At 39.2% G+C, this 18,403-nt stretch overlaps 2 protein-coding genes across 2 annotated transcripts in view; one reads left to right on the top strand and one right to left on the bottom strand.

Moving 5' to 3' along the window:
- LOC135709336 (heterogeneous nuclear ribonucleoprotein L-like) overlaps positions 1-8,205 on the top strand; it is a 31,790-nt gene extending 23,585 nt beyond the window's left edge. Inside the window, exon 2 of the mRNA XM_065231643.1 lies at positions 7,841-8,205. Coding sequence (XP_065087715.1) covers positions 7,841-8,205 — 365 coding nt within the window. The remainder of the gene's footprint in view (positions 1-7,840) is intronic.
- LOC135709266 (uncharacterized) overlaps positions 1-18,403 on the bottom strand; it is a 259,608-nt gene that overhangs the window by 208,249 nt on the left and 32,956 nt on the right. The gene's annotated exons all lie outside the window — the stretch shown is intronic.

Here is an 18,403-nt window from a genome sequence, read left to right as displayed (position 1 = left end):
TCATGAGTTGATGGGTCGATAGGTAGGGTCCAGGTGTGGGAGCTGCCTTCCTGGCGTCGGTAGCATTGGTGCTCAGCACGGAAAACAAGATCGACGGAAAACAAACCAAAGAAAAAAAAAAAAAAAAAAAGCAGACTACCTTTTCATCATCATAATGACGGTCGATGAAATGATGTTGAAATGATTATGACGTTTTGATACCTGTCAAAACGTATGGAATATTGTTTAGTACATCATAACTTGTGTGGTTCTGGATTTCAAACCTAGGTGTCGCATGCACTGGTGCAGTTTCACGTTAATTCATCAATAGAAAATTAATTGCTCAGGGTTTGGGAGCATCGATTCTTCAGACTAGGATCGGGGATTTCTCCTCAGGATCGTCTCTTTTCTAAAATTATCAGAATATTACTCAAGTTTGCTGATTTTTTCTGAAGATTCCTGGTCTTCTTTATAGTTCTCGGAACAATTCTGAAGTTCACTGGTTTTCTTTGAAGTTCACAGAATTTTCGAAAGTTTTGTTGATCTTCTCTGAAGTTCTCAGAATTTCCGTGATATTTGCTGATCTTAAGTTCTCAGAATTTTTCAGGTGATTGGTGGTTTTCTCGCTTTCCGAGAAGTTTTGGAATCGAAAAAGAAAACGTGATGCATCATGTTTGCAGGCAGCAGAAAAGATGTCGCTATCTGCGTTGTTTGTTTTTTCTTCGCTTGTGCTCCCGGTACAGAAATTTGTGGCGTCGCGAGTGATAGTTTTTGATTTCAGTTTGTTTACGCGTTGTATGATTTTGTGAGCGGTCGCTTCGTGTTCGCGTCATGGAGCAATCGACTACATTCGACCAGAGGATTGATCCCCGTAGGGCGGGTCTATGATCGGAGCTACTACACCAAGCGTGACATAGCTGCTTGCAAGGGATTCAGTTGGACTGATTTGGTGAGATTGTTCCATTTTTCTACTTTTGTCTATTTAAACTTAATTTCCATGAATGCGTATCGTTTGGAATCATTTGATTCGGATGAGACTCTTAACTTTTATTTGTTTACATTGTGTTTCAATTGGTATTCTTAAGAACTTCATAAAATAAGGTTTCAATATTTAAATTGAGCAGATCGACTAGCCTGGTGGCTGCAACTTTTGCTTACTGAGTAGAAGACCGTCGGGGATCCACATTGTAAAGATTCCCTATTTTCAGCTTTTTTACAGGCTGGAGTTGTTGTTTGAACCATTTAGTTTATCAATTTAATTTATCTGTATAACAATTATTCACAAGCATTCTTCCAGGTCAATTCAAGAATAGTTTGATGATGATAAATCTTCCTAATATTCACATTACAGTTATGACCCGATCCTGTCAATCTCTCCGCGCATCAGACTGTTATTTTTCAATAATTCCACATAATTGTAATTTCATACCTTCCTCCTTCAAGATGAATGTTTAAGATACGCATACTTTGCTAGCTGACAAAATGGGGTCATTGCTGTATAATTATTCTCTTTTTGCAGCCTTCATTCAGACTGGATCTATTGATTTAAATTATTTGAGTTTTCTTCCAGCTCTTTGATGACGGAACATCACTAGATTTATACTGTAATGATTCACTCTTACAGCTTTCACCCTGGTTTTGTCTGTTGATTTGATTTGTTTGAATTGGTTTTCAGCTCTTTGGTGTTGGCAGTCACGGGCGATCAATTCTGCTCATGCTCATGCTCTATGTTCATTTTCAGCATTTCGATGATGGAACGTCTTCAGATTTATATTATGAGGGGGCTTATTACGGATGTCACATCACGGTGAAAAGTTGTCACTTGTCGTCACGGTGAAGTGATTCACATTTGATTTGTACGGTAATCACGGCTCTTATTCTGAGTATCACTTTCTTATCACCGTGTAGTGACACCCGTAATAAGGCCCAATGATACACCATTTGGTTTTGGCTTCGGGAAAATCCAAGTATAATGCATGATAACACTGATTCATTTAAAACCATGGTCGCATCACTTATCAAGGTGAATCCTGATCCAACGAACCCAACTTACTAACAAAATCTCCTTTTCTGTGTCTTTTGTTGGAAATTTCAGGGTTACATCTTCCTTATTGGGAGCTGAGGGGACATAGAGCTGCATCATATTGTATGTAAAATAATTATTATTTTCATTGCGGAATACCAGTTTTTTTATCCATATAAATGTATTTTCATTATTACGTATTTTAATGTTCTGATATATTTCATTTCTCCATTACATATGTTTACTATATATATAAATAAATACTGGGTTGGGAGGGAGCATCAGGGTATCATTTGACCTGAAACTGGACGATTGGAGTGGTATGACAACCGGAGTCTAGGAGGGAATAAACACTATCATTTTCTTTATCCTACCGATTCGATTGTGATGGTGTGAATTCTACTCCAACAGTTTCAGTGAGATTGACGCGCCCTTCTTAACAAACCATCCTGTAGGAAGCTTAATAAGTATTGCGAATTGCGTTATTCGATTTGTTGGATCGTATCGTTGGAAGGAGATTCTTAAATTCCCGTGGATTTCGCGTAAGTGTCTCTGCTTACGGGTCCACTCCACCGTTTTTGGCCCTTCATACAGCGATATTGTGAATTCAGATCGGTAGCTCAAAGTGATCTTGCTATTAAGTGGAGCTGCATACAAGACAAGATCTTCGAAGGGATGGTGGCTACCTTACATACATACATACATCTTAAGTTCTCAGAATTTTTCAGAAGTTTTCCGATCATCTCCGATTTTTTCCAGAAGTTTTCTTATCTTCTCTGATGACCAGTAATTTACTGACCTTTTCTAAAGTTCTCAGAATATTTCTGAGGATTGCTGATTTTCTCTGAGGTTATCAAAAAATTATTGATGCTTTGCAATACTCTCTAAATTTCTAAAGTTACTGTTGAATTTGTATGAAGATTCCTGGTCTTCTCTTAAATTATCGGAAGATTTCTGAAGTTATCAAAATATTCCTGAAGTTTTTTGATCTTCTCTGAAGTATTCGGAAATTCCTGAAGTTTGCTAATTTTCTCTGGAGATCCCTGGTCTTCTTTAAAGTTCTCAGAAAATGTCTGAAGTTTGCTGAAATTTGATGATCTTCTCGCAAGTTTTCAGAATTTTCCTGAGATTTTCTGCTCTTCTCTGAGGTTCTCAGATTTTTCCTGAAGTTTGATTATCTTTTCTGAAGTTATAAAATATTGCAGATAGTTGCTGATCTTGTTTAAAGTTTGTGAAGTTCGCTGATTTTCTCTGAAGCTATCAGAAGAAGTTTTCTTATCTTCTCTTAAGTTCTCAGAAATTTCGTATAGTTTGCTGATTTGCCCTGAAGATTCCTGGTCTTCTCTTAAGTTCTCTTAAAATTTATGAAATTCGCTAATTTCCTCAGAAGTTCTCAGAATTTCCCCGAAGTTTGTTGATTTTTTTCTGAAGATCTAAGAAATTACGTGAATTTTGCTGATTTTCGCTTGAGTAACAGAATTTTCCTGAAGTCCTCTGATTTTTCCGGACGTTTGCGTTTCTTCTCTGAAGTCCCTAGAATTTTCTACAAATTTGCTGATGATTTCTAAAGATCTTGAAATATTTCTAAAGTTAGATGATTCTCTCTGATGTTATCAGAATATTCTTGAAGTTTCTTATCTTCTTTAAAGGTCTCAGAATTTGCCTGAAGTTCACTGTTTTAAAATTCACAAAAATGTTCTGCAATTTGCTGATTTTCTCAGAATTTCTCAGAATTTTCCCAAAGTTTGTTGATTTTCTCTGAAGTTTTAAAAAATTTCGTTAACTTTGTTGATCTTTGCTTATGTAGCAGAATTTTTTGAACTTCTCTGATTTTTCCATAAGCTTGCGAATCTTCTCTGAAGTTCCAAGAATTTTCCTGAAATTTGCTGATCTTTTCTAAAGTTCTCAGAATATTAATAAAGTTTGATGATTTTCCCTCATGTTATCAGAGTATTCTTGCAGCTTTTTGGAATTTTTTTGAGATCTCAGAATTTTCTAGAAGTTTGCTGAATTTATTATTAAATTCCTGTTCTTCTTTAAAATTTTCCAAAAATGAAGTTCACTGATTTTTTAAAGTTCTGAGAGTTATTGAAAAGGTTGATAATATTCTTTTAGAATTTCCGTGAAATTTACTGATCTTCTCTTAAGTTCTCAGAATTTTCCTCATGTTTTCTAATCTTCTCTGTAGTTATTAGATTTTTTCAGAAGTTTGCTTATCTTTTATGATGTTCTTATAATTTTCCAGTAATTTACTGATATTTTTTAAAGATCTCAGAAGATCGTTGATTTTCTCTAAAGTTATCAGAAGTTTTGTGATATTCTCTAAATTTCTCCGAAATATCCTGAAGCTTCTTGATTTTCTCTAAAGATTACAGGTCTTTTCTAAAATTTTCAGACCATTTCTGAAGTTCGCTGATTTCCGAAAGTTTCCCGAAAGTTTGTTGAACGTCTCTGAAGTTCTAAGAAATTTTGTGAATTTTGTTGATCTTCGCTTAGGTATCAGAATTTTCCTGAAGTTTTCAGTTTTTTTTCATAAGTTTGGGTATTTTTTCTGAAGTTTCTGGTGTTCTTTAAAATTCTCGGAATATTTCTGAAGTTCTCAGTATTGTAAATAAATTGTATAGGCTTTCAGTCTTTTAGCGAATAAAACGATGTTTTTCCTCTACTCCCAACGTTTCAATGGTATATTCCATCTTTTTCAAGGGATCTACAAAGAACTGTTACAAAGCTTAAGATGCACACACTAAGGAAAACGAAAACAAACCAAACAAATAGATTGACAAATACTAACCAACTTACACCCAACAGACAATTAGTTCCAGAAATGATACCCACTTGACTAGAACGATACAAAATGACGGTTTAAAACCAAATTGACTAACGCAAAGAAAGTAGTGACCGATAGCTTTTCCGTTTTTTCGTTTTTCCTGTTTGATTGTAATTATGACTGTAGAATGTGTATTTAGACTCCGACAACTAATTGACGATTAATTATAGGCAAATTGATGCAAGATTTCGATCAAGTGACGATAAGCACTGTTAATCACAGACCAACTGACAAAAAACGTTATTTTCTGTAAGTCACCGAACTTGTAAATTGTGAAACATCTTAAGCTATGTAACAATTCTTTGTAGATCCCTTGAAAAAGTTCTCAGTGTTTTCCTGAAGTTTGCATATCTTCTCTGAAGTTCTTATAACTTTCCATAAACTTGATGATCTTTTCTTAAGTGCTCAGAACATTTCTGAGGTTCGGTGATTTTCTCAGAAGTTCTCAGACTTTATTCTGAAGCTTGTTGATCTTCTCTGATGTTCTTAGAAATTTCGTGAAAAATGCTGATCTTCTCTTAAGTCTCAGAATTTTCCCGTAGATCTCAGATTGTTTCCAGAAGTTTGCTTATCTTCTCTGAATTAGTTAGAATTTTCCAGAAATTTTCTGATCTTTTCTAAAGTTTTCAGAATTTTTATAAAGTTCGTTGACTTTCTGTGAAGTTTTTAGAATATTCCTGAAGTTTTCTGATCTTCTCTAAAGATCTCTTATTTTCCAGAAGCTTGGTGATTTTCTCTGAAGTTCTCTGAAAATTCCTGGTCTTCTCTTAAGTTCTCTAAAAACTACTGAAGTTCGTTGATTTTCTTTAAGTTCTCAGAATTTTCATAAAGTCCGTTGATCTTCTCTTAAGGTCTCAGAATTTTCCTGATGCTCGTTTATTTTCTCGGAAGTTATCATATTTTTTATTTTTTTTTTATTTGCTTCATCTTTAAACAGACTACGTAGAAACTTATTCTAACTCACATTACACTAACCCTTACATTAGCACTGATTATTTCTTATCCTAGATTGAAAAGTCTGCCTTGAAATATAAAAATCGAACGCGTCACAACCATTGTTGAAAACACGAATACAAGCTCATAGAGGGTTGTTGTAGCCATAATTTGTCCGATGTGGAATGGATAGCAGATTACGACTACGAAGTTGGCGTTGAGGAGCGTTGATCCTTAGCTGTTCAAGCAACATAGGACAATGTATCTCACCTGTCAATAGATCGCCAATGAACAAGCTCCTTCTGTTGGAGACCGTTTCCAAATTAATTAGTTTACATCGCGCTGGGTACTGTGGTAAGTTAAGTGGATCACGTCACGACAGCTGTTGCAAAGCGTATCTAATGAAGCTTCTCTGCTATTAGATACGCAAGTCTTGACAGGTATGGTATGGCGTCCAAATGGGACAGGCATATTGCAGAACACTCCGAACAAGTGAGCAATATAGTGCTTTTAGTGTGTATACATCGTCGAATCCTACCGTGTTGCGTCTGATAAATCCTAGAACAGCAAACGCTTTGGCCGTGGTCATGGAAGTGTAACCATTAAACGAAGCTTGCTTTCCATAAGTCACGGATCGAATATGTACAGGGTGCGTGACGAATTTTTGCAGTAAATGGCATATTTGTGAAAACATACATCAGTTAGTTATTCTAGCAATGAATTTTGTGCGATTTATTTTCTTTCGCAACATATGAAAGTTGTAAGTAAATTTATTCAAAAAAATTGCCTTCCCTTTCGACGACTGTAGTTAGACGCTTCCGGAAACTGCAGTATGCACGTTTTAAAATGTTTCGATCCATAGATGTCATCACTGCCTTGATTTTAGCTTTTAGCGACTTAAGTGTGGTGTGAGGGGTTCTGTTGGTATCCCGTTGGACGAAGCCCTATACAAAATAATCCAACGGATTGATATCGGGACTGCTTGGGGGCCAAATTTCTTCCTCCCAAATTTCCAAAATATTTTCCGTAAGCCATATCTGTGCTTTATTAGCAGTATCTTATCACTTTCCCAAGCCTTTTTTAATAGTATACACTGTTCTTTCAGACACATTTACCGACCGAATTATTTCTTTCATGCATACTCCGGCGCGCAACAAAGCGACAACGGCTGACAGATTACTCTCTTGTTTCGACATCTTTACGTTTACTCAACATTGTTTGTTTAAATCTTACACCTAACAGTATAAGCTATCCAGTGCTGCCAAATATATCTAAATCATGATGCACAAGCATGAGAAATTACTATTTGAAATTTACTGCAAAAATTCGTCACGCACCCTGTACGTTCAAGAGCAACATCATTCATGTAGTACTCATTTCCGATGGAAGTTTGACGGCACGTGAACGAAATAGTTTTACACTTGTTAATATTAACCGACACACCATTTACAATGCACCATCTATGTAGCTCATTGATATCAATTTGAAGTGCACAGTAGTGATGACTGTATGGTCCGAAAGATCTTCAAATCATCCGCAAAAAATAATTTCTCCTATTTCAACCGGGAGCACAGATCATTTATCAAAGGAATAAATTTAAGAGGCCCAAGTAGGCTGCCTGACATAATCTGGATTACTTGCGACTGTGTAGACTCCAGTTGCACAAAAGCACAACGGTTACTCAGGTATGAACGGAGTCAGTCGGTGATCCAATTCGGAAATCCTAAATGATCTAATTTCTCGAATGCTAACAAGGGGTAGTCACTCTACACACTTATTTTGTGCCAGCATTTTTCTCAGTGTGCCGCAGCTGTGCCGGCAGTGCCAAGAAGTCATTGAACTGACTTTTGGTTACTTGTGAATAATACCTTGTTTAGCAACCCGGTATTTTAAAAGCTCTTGTTTTTGTTTTGTATTTCAATGTTTAAAAAAACGAGACGGACTCCAGTTGGGACTACACATTGGATGCAGTCGTCTCCAAGGATGCCTGCAACGGACGAGCTCCGTTGCTACACGATCCTTCCATCTTCGGCGGAAGGCCGGCCCCACACAACTAACGTCAATCATTGGTCAACCAGCCCTTCTGGGAGCCGGCGGAGGAAACGGATTTGCACCAAATTTTTCACCGCCCGACTATCATCCGTCGGAAAACTGGAAACCGACACCGCCCGGAATACACGTCGGACTGATGAAGGACGCACCGCTGACCCGAAAAGGACCAGCCAACTTTATTCAACCGGTACAGCAACAGGGCGCAGTGATGATGGTCTACGGACTCGGTAACAACACCGATAAGCTGTTCAATCTGTTCTGCCTGTACGGAAATGTTGTCAGGATAAAGTTCCTGAAGACCAAAGAGAGTACCGCCATGGTCCAGATGGGAGACGCCATTGCATTCGAACCAGTCGAATGCAGCATACAGCACTTGAACAACATTGAATGAATGGAAATGATGGTAGCAAAATTCAGATTGCATTTTCCATGCAGAACTACTTGTCAGAGTCCACCAACTCCTGCACCCTGACGGACAATTTAATCAGTTTCAAGGACTACAGTGCCTCCAAGAACAATCGCTTCCTTTCGTTGACCCAGGCCTGCAAAAATCGCATTCTCCACTTCTTCAATACCGCCGTCGGAGGATCTGCTGCTGATTGCATTCACCGCTAAGGACTGCCACCCGTCGCAAGTGCGGCTGCTTTCAATGCTACTGCTGCTGCTATTCCTTCTGCTGGTCCGTGGCCTCTAAAATTCGTCAAAAAAGACGGACCAGCAGCAGCAGCAGCAGCATTGGAAGCAGCCGCAGCCGTGGGAGCTGCATCGCTAGTTCGTGTAGCCATGGCCGGAAACCTCGGTCAGGTCAAGATACCGCTGTCAGCTGTTCTTCGTCTGGGAGGAAACGTGGACGATTTTGAGAATCAATGGTGAGACTTGGTGGAGATTCACGGTTGTGTTTTGAAAATAATTTGATTATATTGTGGCAACATCAATAACAAATTTTGATACATGCACACTGGGCAGGCGCAGAAAAAGTTCAGTGTTGCCAGTAGCTTTAAAGATAAAAAATTGAAACCAAGGGTGCCAAACAGTGCCATTGACTGTGCCCAGGTGTGCCCAAGCTTGTTTTTGGCACACTGTGTGGAGTGACCATCCCCTTGATTGCTAAAGAGTGTGGAACCTTGTTGCATACTTTCGCGAAATCGACGTAAATTGCATCAACCTGCATCCTTTTTCGGAGCTCCTTATTGATGGAACTTGTGTAGCACATCAAGTTTGCAGTCGTAGATCTCTGTTTGGTGATACCGTGTCGATATTCTGATATGATCGGCTGTGCAACACGGTAGAAAGCATTATGTAAAATTCCCTCGAATACCTTCCCAAGGGTACCGTTCCGATTCAAATTTCGGACGATTCAAATTTCGGACACTTTCATTTTTAATTAAATATTATATCCAGTTAGAAACAAAGTAATAATGTTAGATGATCGTGGAGGGCACTAGTCAAAAAAATTTAAAATTTACAAGACATGTGGATCATATTCGACCGAGATAATCAACTTATAAAAGTGTCCGAAATTCGAGTTTAAGTGTCCGAAATTTGAATCGGCACGGTATTAAAGATGGATATTCCACGATAGTTTTCGACGACTTGCGTGTTCACTGCTTTGTGTATTGGAACAATCGAAGCAGCCTTCCACACATCAGGGAATGATTTGTCTGACAAGGATTGGTTAAAAATGCAAGCAACAAGTCTGAGGAAAGTTTATCAGTGCCGGCTCCTTTCGATACGTCGAGATTTTTGAAGACAGTCATAACGTCATTTTCTGTGACGTTCAAGACTGGAAAGTGCAGATCAAAAGTAGGAACGTTTGACAGGGCGTCATCGTATTGTGGTGTTTCAGAGTTGTAAACGCTTTGGAAAAAGTCTGCAAAGAGATTTACAGTTTCTTCGCGGTCGATACAAGTCCGAGATTTGTATTGCATGTCACTCGGAATTCCTTCACTGCTTTTTCGACGTTTAATGAAGGACCAGAAAGCTGCAGGATTCTGCTTGAGATAGGTTTGAACACGGTTTGCATATTCACGATAACAAAATACATGATTTTCATTGAAGAGATTTTCAATGTATTGAAGATCAATCCTGTTCTCCTCTGACCGGCATCGAAGAAACCGCTTTCTACCTTTCCGTAAAACATTGCACTGGTTTTTCAGCTCTGCAGTCCACCAGGGTTGCCTGTCGGAGACAAATGGTTGACTTCTTCTACGAGGAACCAACTCACTTCATATTAATGAAGTAAGATCGCAATGTTCTCTGATGTTCTCTGATTTCTCCAGAAGTTTGCTGATCTTCTCTGATGTCTCAGAATTATCCTGAAATTTGCTCAGCAAACTTCATACATATTCTGAGAACTTCAGAAGAAACTACCAAACGCCTGCAAAACTCTGAGGTCTTCAGAAAAGACCAGTAGATATCTGGAAAATTCAGAGGATATTTGTTAAGTTAGCATTCATAAGTGAATTTCAATGCCCTCAGAGGAGTTCACCGAACTTCAGAGATGTTGAGGAAACTTGAGGAAAGTTTCAGAGAAATACGGGGGAAAATGGGGCTAAATCGTGGTCTGCCCAAAGTGAAACCATCTGCAATCGATTTCATGCACTTCTTTTCGATAAGGCATATATGGTGGGGGCAGCCCAACAAACAATTGAGAGCTCTTATAAAACACCTGAGTTGATCAAACGTTGAATAATAGCTTCCAGAGTTGAACAAGAATGTAGTTGTATTGCATTTTTGGTTAGAAGCTTCAAAAGCTGCTTGGAGCACTCTTAAATGATTGTTTACGTTCGGTTTAACTATATGCTTTATAAGACCTACGATAACTTTTATAGCACCTTAGTTAAACTGATTCACAAGAGTTATACAGAACGTGGAATAAACGCATCAAAACAAACAATTGGGAGCTCTTATACAACACCTGAGTTGATCAAACGTTGAATAATAGCTTCCAGAGTTGTACAAGAATGTAGTTGTATTGCCATTTGGTTAAAAGCTTCAAAAGCTGCTTGGAGCACTCTTAAATGATTGTTTACGTTCGACCAACCACAATTTTGTTGCTTAAAATAGCACAAGTGATAGGCATGTTTATATAACCATAAGGCAATGATTATTCGACTGCAAGAGAAGTCACTCAAGATGAGCTTGATATACTTCTCTCATATGATCAAAATATGTATTCAAGAATAGAGCAGATGGAAACAGAAGCGGCTGGCAATCCGGGATCATGAGTTCGAATCTTGCTTTGAGAAACCCTCGGTGGAGTAGAGGTAAATTATATATAGCTGTTATTAATAAATGCAAACATTAATTTAAGATATATATCATATAATCAACGATAACATTTCTAGATAAATTCTCTCAATTAATGATTAGAGAGATTAATTGAAAGAATATCAATCAAAGATTAAAGAGATGCTTGTTACTACTTCCTCCATGATTACAGAATGTGAATTATGGTATAATTACATATTTTTTCAATGTGCACAAATAAATTAAATTAATAAAAACTGTACAAGCAATTATTTTGGCGCACCACGACAATTGTTAAACTAATTTTAATCTGTGAATATTGTGTGTACTTACACAACGGTTATTAAGGAGCCATTAAAAAGTGCTATAAACGCTTTTCACCGCTTGCTGTATAGTGATTATTTAGGAGTCATAAAAGAGTGTAACAAACGCCTCTCAGGTTCAATCTCTAATACATTTCGAAGCAGCTGTTAGGAGGTGTCTACAAACGTTGTATTAGAGCTTTCACCAAAACAATAAAGCTTGACTGGAACGTGTAGATCAAAAGTAGGAACGTTTGACAGAGCGTCATCGTATTGTGGTGTTTCAAAGTTGTAAACGCATTGGAAAAAGTCTGCAAAGAGATTTGCAGTTTCTTCGCGGTCGATAGAAGTCCGAGATTTGTATTGCATGTCACTCGGAATTCCTTCACTGCTTTTTCAACGTTTAATGAAGGAGCAGAAAGCTGCAGGATTCTGCTTGAGATAGGTTTGAACACGGTTTGCATATTCACGATAACAAAATACATGATTTTCATTGAAGAGATTTTCAACGTATTGAAGATCAATCCTGTTCTCCTCTGACCGGCATCGAAGAAACCGCTTTCTACCTTTCCGTAAAACATTGCACTGGTTTTGCAGCTCTGCAGTCCACCAGGGTCGCCTGTCGGGACAAATGGTTGACTTCTTCTACGAGGAACTTCATATTAATGAAGTAAGATCGCAATGTTCTCTGATGTTCTCTGATTTCTCCAGAAGTTTGCTGATCTTCTCTGATGTTCTCAGAATTATCCTGAAATTTGCTCAGCAAACTTCATACATATTCTGAGAATTTCAGAATAAACTACCAAACGCCTGGAAAACTCTGAGGTCTTCAGAAAAGACCAGTAGATATCTGGAAAATTCAGAGGATATTTGTTAAGTTAGCATTCCTAAGTGAATTTCAATGATCCTCAGAGGAGTTCACCGAACTTCAGAGATGTTGAGGAAACTTGAGGAAAGTTTCAGAGAAATACGGGGAAAAATGGGGCTTAATCGTGGTCTGCCCAAAGTGAAACCATCTGCAATCGATTTCATGCACTTCTTTTCGATAAGGCATATATGGTGGGGGCAGCTCCATGAATCAGGGGGACCTTATGTCAACCACATATAGATGCACCGTAGCTCACGAAATTTTGACATTTTTCGACTATCTGACACTTTTGGGCATACTGACAGCGGTAAAACTGACTACTGAACAGAACAGCTTACTCTGTATCACTTGCATCGCAGTGCTGAATGCTAGAAAGAGTAGCCGTTTGCAGTCATCCTAACCCCTTTATTCATCACATTGATGTGAGCTTCGACGAAATTCTTGATTGCTGCCTCCGTACCATGAATATCTGATAGATTGGCATTTTCTATAGGAAATAGAGTAAAACTGGGGCAAAATGGGGCTTAATTGTGGTCTGCTCAAAGAGAAACCATCCACAATCGATTCCTGGAACATTTTCCTAATAGGAAACAGGTGTTTGCTATAGGGATATTAGTGGCAGTCCAAGTTATAGAATTGTATTCCTTTTGACAACAAAAATTCCCACTATGCGTTGTTTCCAACTTTTCCCGTAATCTACTACCAACTTCCTTCGGAAGGTTCTAATCCAGGAAGTTTCTTCCGTCATCTTGTTTTGGAATCAGGCCTTAAAAAAAAAACTTTGATTATGAGCTCAGAGCACCTCCACAGCATTTTGAAAACAACAATATAGTTATCAAACTTATTCCGTCTAGACGACATCGTTCGGAACTCCCGGATTGCCGCCCAGTGGAAAGGAAAGCGCATTTAATTTTAGAATGTGCCGATTCATGAACTGTGCTTTGCTTTTATTTCATTTCTGCCCAAAAAGCGTAGGACTAATCCCTCACCATGTAATCCCTCGCTAGGTGCGACGATAAACTTCACCCAACCGACACGAATTTCATTTCCAGGACAACAATTAATCTCCACCTACCTACCTAATCTTTCTTTTGCCTCTTGGCATTGGGCCACAATCGTTGTCGTCGTTGTCGTCACATTCCGTTCGCACCCTTGGCTGGTGCCACAAATTTTACGACTCATCATCAGCAGCCTGGGCGCCACATTCGTATTTGCAGTTTTATTTTCTGTCCAGTCAGGTCCAATTACTGTTCTCTGTCCCACGTAGCACGTTGTTGGTTGGCAGCTGTTTGAGACCGACTGGCTCATCACGGTTGGTTGGGTGGGTGGCTGGCAAAAGAATGCGAACATACGGGAAGTGTGAGCGCAATTAGATTTTGTTTTCCCAACCAGTTCGTCGTCACGTCAGAATAGAGGTAGGTACATACAACACATGCCCCATGACGACGTCGACGGCTATGATTATGGTGGTGGTACGTGCTTCGCTTATGTTCAGGAGGAGCGCCAAATCATTGCTCAAGTTCGTGATGAAATGCAGGGGCGCTGGGTGTATTCCGTTTGCACTTGTTCCACTTCCGGCCGGCGCACGACGCTATTTATATACTCCCCTGCAAAAGCTAATACCGGAGCACATTTTTCTTCGCTCGACTCAACTTCCATCCTGCCTCCCACTCCCAAGATCTGTGGGGTGATTTAAAATTAGTTTCCTCCGTTTCGTTTGCCGTACCGTCCGGACTCAAGGTGTGCTGGAGGTAGGAAAACCCACTTCCAAATGGTTGAGGAACAACAGAAACATATATTTGTCGACAATCTCCGTCCCTTCAACCGACCGTGAAGGGTCAGTCTGCCCAACGAAGATGCGAGCCACTTTCCGGTTTTCCTTCGCCAAGCGGCTGTTTTAGATGGGCTTCTGTTTACCTACCACCAACATGGAACTTGCCAGGAGATTCTTTCACGTGCCTCGACCCAACCCACCCGTTTGTTTCGGTTTCCATGACAGTCGGCAGACGACTCAACGGGCCCCGGTATCATCTTCAGGTCGTATTTTTCCACAGATCCTCGCTTTTCCCTTGGAGCTACTCCAAAAACAAGTGCCCCATCTTCTGGCTGCTGCTGCTGTGTAGGAAGTGAAATTTGGTGAGCTTATTGACTTTGTTCCTCCGAAATGAAGGTTATTTTAAAGGGGATCAACCGAAATCTGCTGGCACTCACTTCTTTATTTCAGGGCTCGCTTGAAACGATATTTTCCGCTCTCTAGCCGAGACTGATGGCAGGATTATATTGCCTCGAACGAGCGATCCCGGAAGGTTGCAAAACGATGTGTTTGTCTTGGCTGATGTTGCCTTTAGCAGCCGGGTGCTACTCTGGGAGTCACACCGTTGTCAGTTCTGCTTCGATGCACCTCGATTGATGGAAGGAGGCAGAGATGGATGTTTTGACTGCACTTGTTTGTAGGGCGCAGGAGTCGTTTTAGCGCTGACGACGGCGAAGCAACGTTTGGTTAATCGTTCGATAACAGATTGGGATTTATAAAAGTGCTTTAGAGGAGCGATGAAGATTGCGACGTACGAATGAGGGTTGAACTAGAAACAAGCTAGCAAATGCTTATGCAGTACCGTTCAAAAGTATGTAACATCGTGATTTTTGTTTCTCTCAGAAACAGTTCTATGAGCTGTAAAGGGTGCCCCACATCAAATTGCATCATGGAAAAAACGCTGTTGAAAATTAACTAGTTTACTGATCCTTTTCAAACTTTCAGACAATAAATTAAAACCCATTAGCACCGTACGCTCATTAGGTTGTGTACAACATCTGACTGCAGCTTCTTCTGTACGGAAACCCACTTTTTCTTCATGTCTTCCTAAGATTTGACCTCCTTGGGATGCTTCCGTAGTGCCTGCTTCATATTAGCCCATGTCCATGTCCTTGGGTACGAAAGTGACTCCGTTGGCTTCGTACCACTCCAGGACAACATTTGAATAGTGGCACGATGCTAGATCCGGCCAGAATATCGTCGGGCCCTCGTGTTGCTTCAACAGAGGAAGCAGATGCTTCTGTAGACATTCCTTGAGGTAGATCTCCCCGTTTACAGTCCCGGTAGTCACGAACGGCGCACTCCGTTTGCCACATGAGCAGATCGCTTGCCAAATCATGTATTTCTTGGCAAACTTTGAAAGTTTCTGCTTCCTTACATCCTTTGCAATATCAAACTTGTGCTGGGCGGTGAAGAACAGTAGCTTCGGAAGCTGCCGGAAGTCTCATCATCCATGATGAGACAATGACTCTTCGTCAGCATCAGTTTCCGGGCCCATGACTTTCCCACCGTATTCTGCCGTTCGTCACTAGTTGGAGCCTTCTGCATTTTGTACGTTTGCATTCCCTCCCGGTCCTTTGCTCTCTGAACGAAAGACTTGGACAGATTCAACTTTTTGGCCACATCCCTGACCGAAGCATTGGGATTCCGCTTAAACGCTTTCACGACACGCTTGTGATACTGATCACAAATAGAACATCCATTCTGACCGCATTTTTCCTTCCGTTCGATGCTCAGAGTTTCGTAGTAACGTTTAATCACACGACTCACCGTTGATTGCACGATTCCGAGTTGTTTTCCGATGTCCCGATGAGAGAGTTGAGGATTTTCCAGGTACTTGCGCAAAATCAATTCGCGACGTTGCTTTTCGGGTGACGCCATTTTTTTAAACTTTTGAAAAATTGACAGCGATAAAAATACAGTGTAAACAATACACTCTAAACTACTTCTACCCAAATTTTCAAGAGAAAATAACCAATGGGTTATTTTCTAACGTGTTTTTTCCGTGATGCAATTTGATGTGGGACAACTTTATCTTTTCAGGATGTGCCTAAAAAATTACAAATTTAGGCTGCTGGTTGATCAACTATTCAAGGTGCATCGGTATAGTTTGGGATTGATTGGATGAGTCTCTCTACCAGAGGTGGTAAATATTAAAGAGCCTGAATTTATAAAGAGACGATATGTCAAAATTGGAACAATCGAATGTCTGTCAAAGTAATAGGAAAAGTCATTCCAATCAAGCAAAAGACCTGTCAAATGGATAAGATGTCGCCTCTTTATAAATTTAGGCTCTTTAGTAAATATCATAGAAATTATATGGGGAAAAAAATTCACGACATTTTTACCCCATACGTTTTCATAGTGACACTTTTCTGTTAAAGCCTCGTTACCACCTCTGTGCTTTTCCAAACTGTTATTTCTTAAAGTATAATCAACCGAATCAAATTTTGTACATCCGTAGTAATGTTGACCTTTGAATCGCCTTTAATTTAAAAAAATAAAACAGCAAAAGGGTTTTTCTTCCATTTAATTCCACTTAATTAATTTTTGTATCCATGACAGATACGTATTTCGACTACAATGTGCAGTCTTCATCAGTGTCATTCCCACTAAGCCTTTAATTTGACTAAAATCTGTTCATCGTAAAGACAACTTATAGCATTTGAATTGTTGATGCATATCCTGAAAACATGCAGCTTAAGGTGATACGATACGTCACGATTTTTTTGCTTTTTTTCTCTCCTTTCTATGTGTCAGTGAATTGATTATCATTGATGCTGTAGTGGTGTGAGTGTACATCATGCACTACCAGCCCAGTGGCAGGTGCGTAGGCAATATGTTATACCATGACAGCGGGCCCAGCACAGCAAAATAAACGATTTGAGCCCGGGACATGCTGCATACTGTCAAACGCTGCTGTTGGTATAGGCCTTGTCACTGGCCTGTGCACTACCGCAACTACCATAAACATAGCTGCTAGAGTTCGTTATTATTAGGTCGAATGTGTAACAGAGACTATCAATACATTTACATAAAATTTGCCAATATTATCGACCTACCACCTCGCAGGACACCCCTTCCTATACAGAAAATAATAATGCGCCTAGCCACCAAGACCAACATGTTAAGTCATCATAGTAGTTAATTGATTCAACATCACACTTTGTACATTTTGGTTACATACGACCTGGCCAAAAGTGATTCCAGAGCTCAAACCTCCAGGTACACAGTAAGAAAAAAAAATCCCCTCAATTTCACAAATCTCGGCACTTTATTGCAGGAAGCCAAAAGTAGGTAATGTGGGTCGAAGAGTTTTCATTGGATTGTGTTCAATTAGTATAGAATTGACAATTCGCTTCTACCCAAAAATAGTTAGTTGTACGCAAAAGTAGGTGAATATGATTATACTCAACGTAATTATACTCAAAGTCAAATATACGCAAAAATGAACTAGCCGCTGGATATTTTTTCTTATAGTGTGCGTTTTTGTTCTCGAATCATCCTTTTACCGCCTTTTGCATATCAGCTGATGGCTTCGAGCAGTGCAACCAGAACGACACATATGTTTTCTATAGAAGATTTCTAGGATCATTTACTATCCTTTTTTTGTCTTGAGAAACACAATAAGAAATTGTTTTAAACATTTATTAGTGATGGTTTCTAAATTGAACACAGTTAAAGCACCTTAAAAAGCAATAAAAGCATTGTTTTTACACACTTTGTTTCAATTAAATCAACAACACTGGATACGATGATAGATGATTCGTGCACACACCTTCGTAATGCGGTGTGTAGAAAAAAGGTAAACAAAACAGTTTCAACTTGCAAAATTATTCGCGGCTCGCGTTTTTAACGATGCAAATGATATTATTTAAGTAAATATCGTCTTTAAAAGTGCATTTACTTAAAAGTGCTTGTGTCGTAATTGTTTTTAGTGTGGTTCTGAGAAGTGAAAACTAGTGAAAACAGTTATTCAAATTTCATGCCCTGAGCAGAACAAAATCGGCTGATCGTATTTTTTAATGCAAATATTACCAATGCGTGGATGAATTTTCAATATTTTAGTGGAAAAGTTTTAAAATATGTATCCAGATATTATTCATACAATTCAGGCCCATTTTTTAAGGTATGTAATTAGTAATTTACTGTTTTTTAGGAAGATGTCTTTCGTACGCATACCAAAACACGTTTATTTAATGATTGTAAGGACAGCCATTGTTGCATGACGCGCCGTATCACCTTAACACTCTTTTCCAAAGAGAAAAAAATCACGATGCTATATACTTTTGTACGGTACTGTATCAATATTCCTATTCATCTGTGTGTGCGCTAAGCTATACAGTTGGAGTCAGAG

Source organism: Ochlerotatus camptorhynchus, unplaced genomic scaffold (assembly GCF_037179485.1).
Source record: "Ochlerotatus camptorhynchus isolate MF236.1 unplaced genomic scaffold, CSIRO-AGI_Acam_v1.1 ptg000357l, whole genome shotgun sequence".
In the NCBI taxonomy this organism is placed as follows: Eukaryota; Metazoa; Arthropoda; class Insecta; order Diptera; family Culicidae; genus Ochlerotatus; species Ochlerotatus camptorhynchus.
Note: the sequence above shows the minus strand (reverse complement) of the source record. Positions and strands in the feature narration are given on the sequence as shown.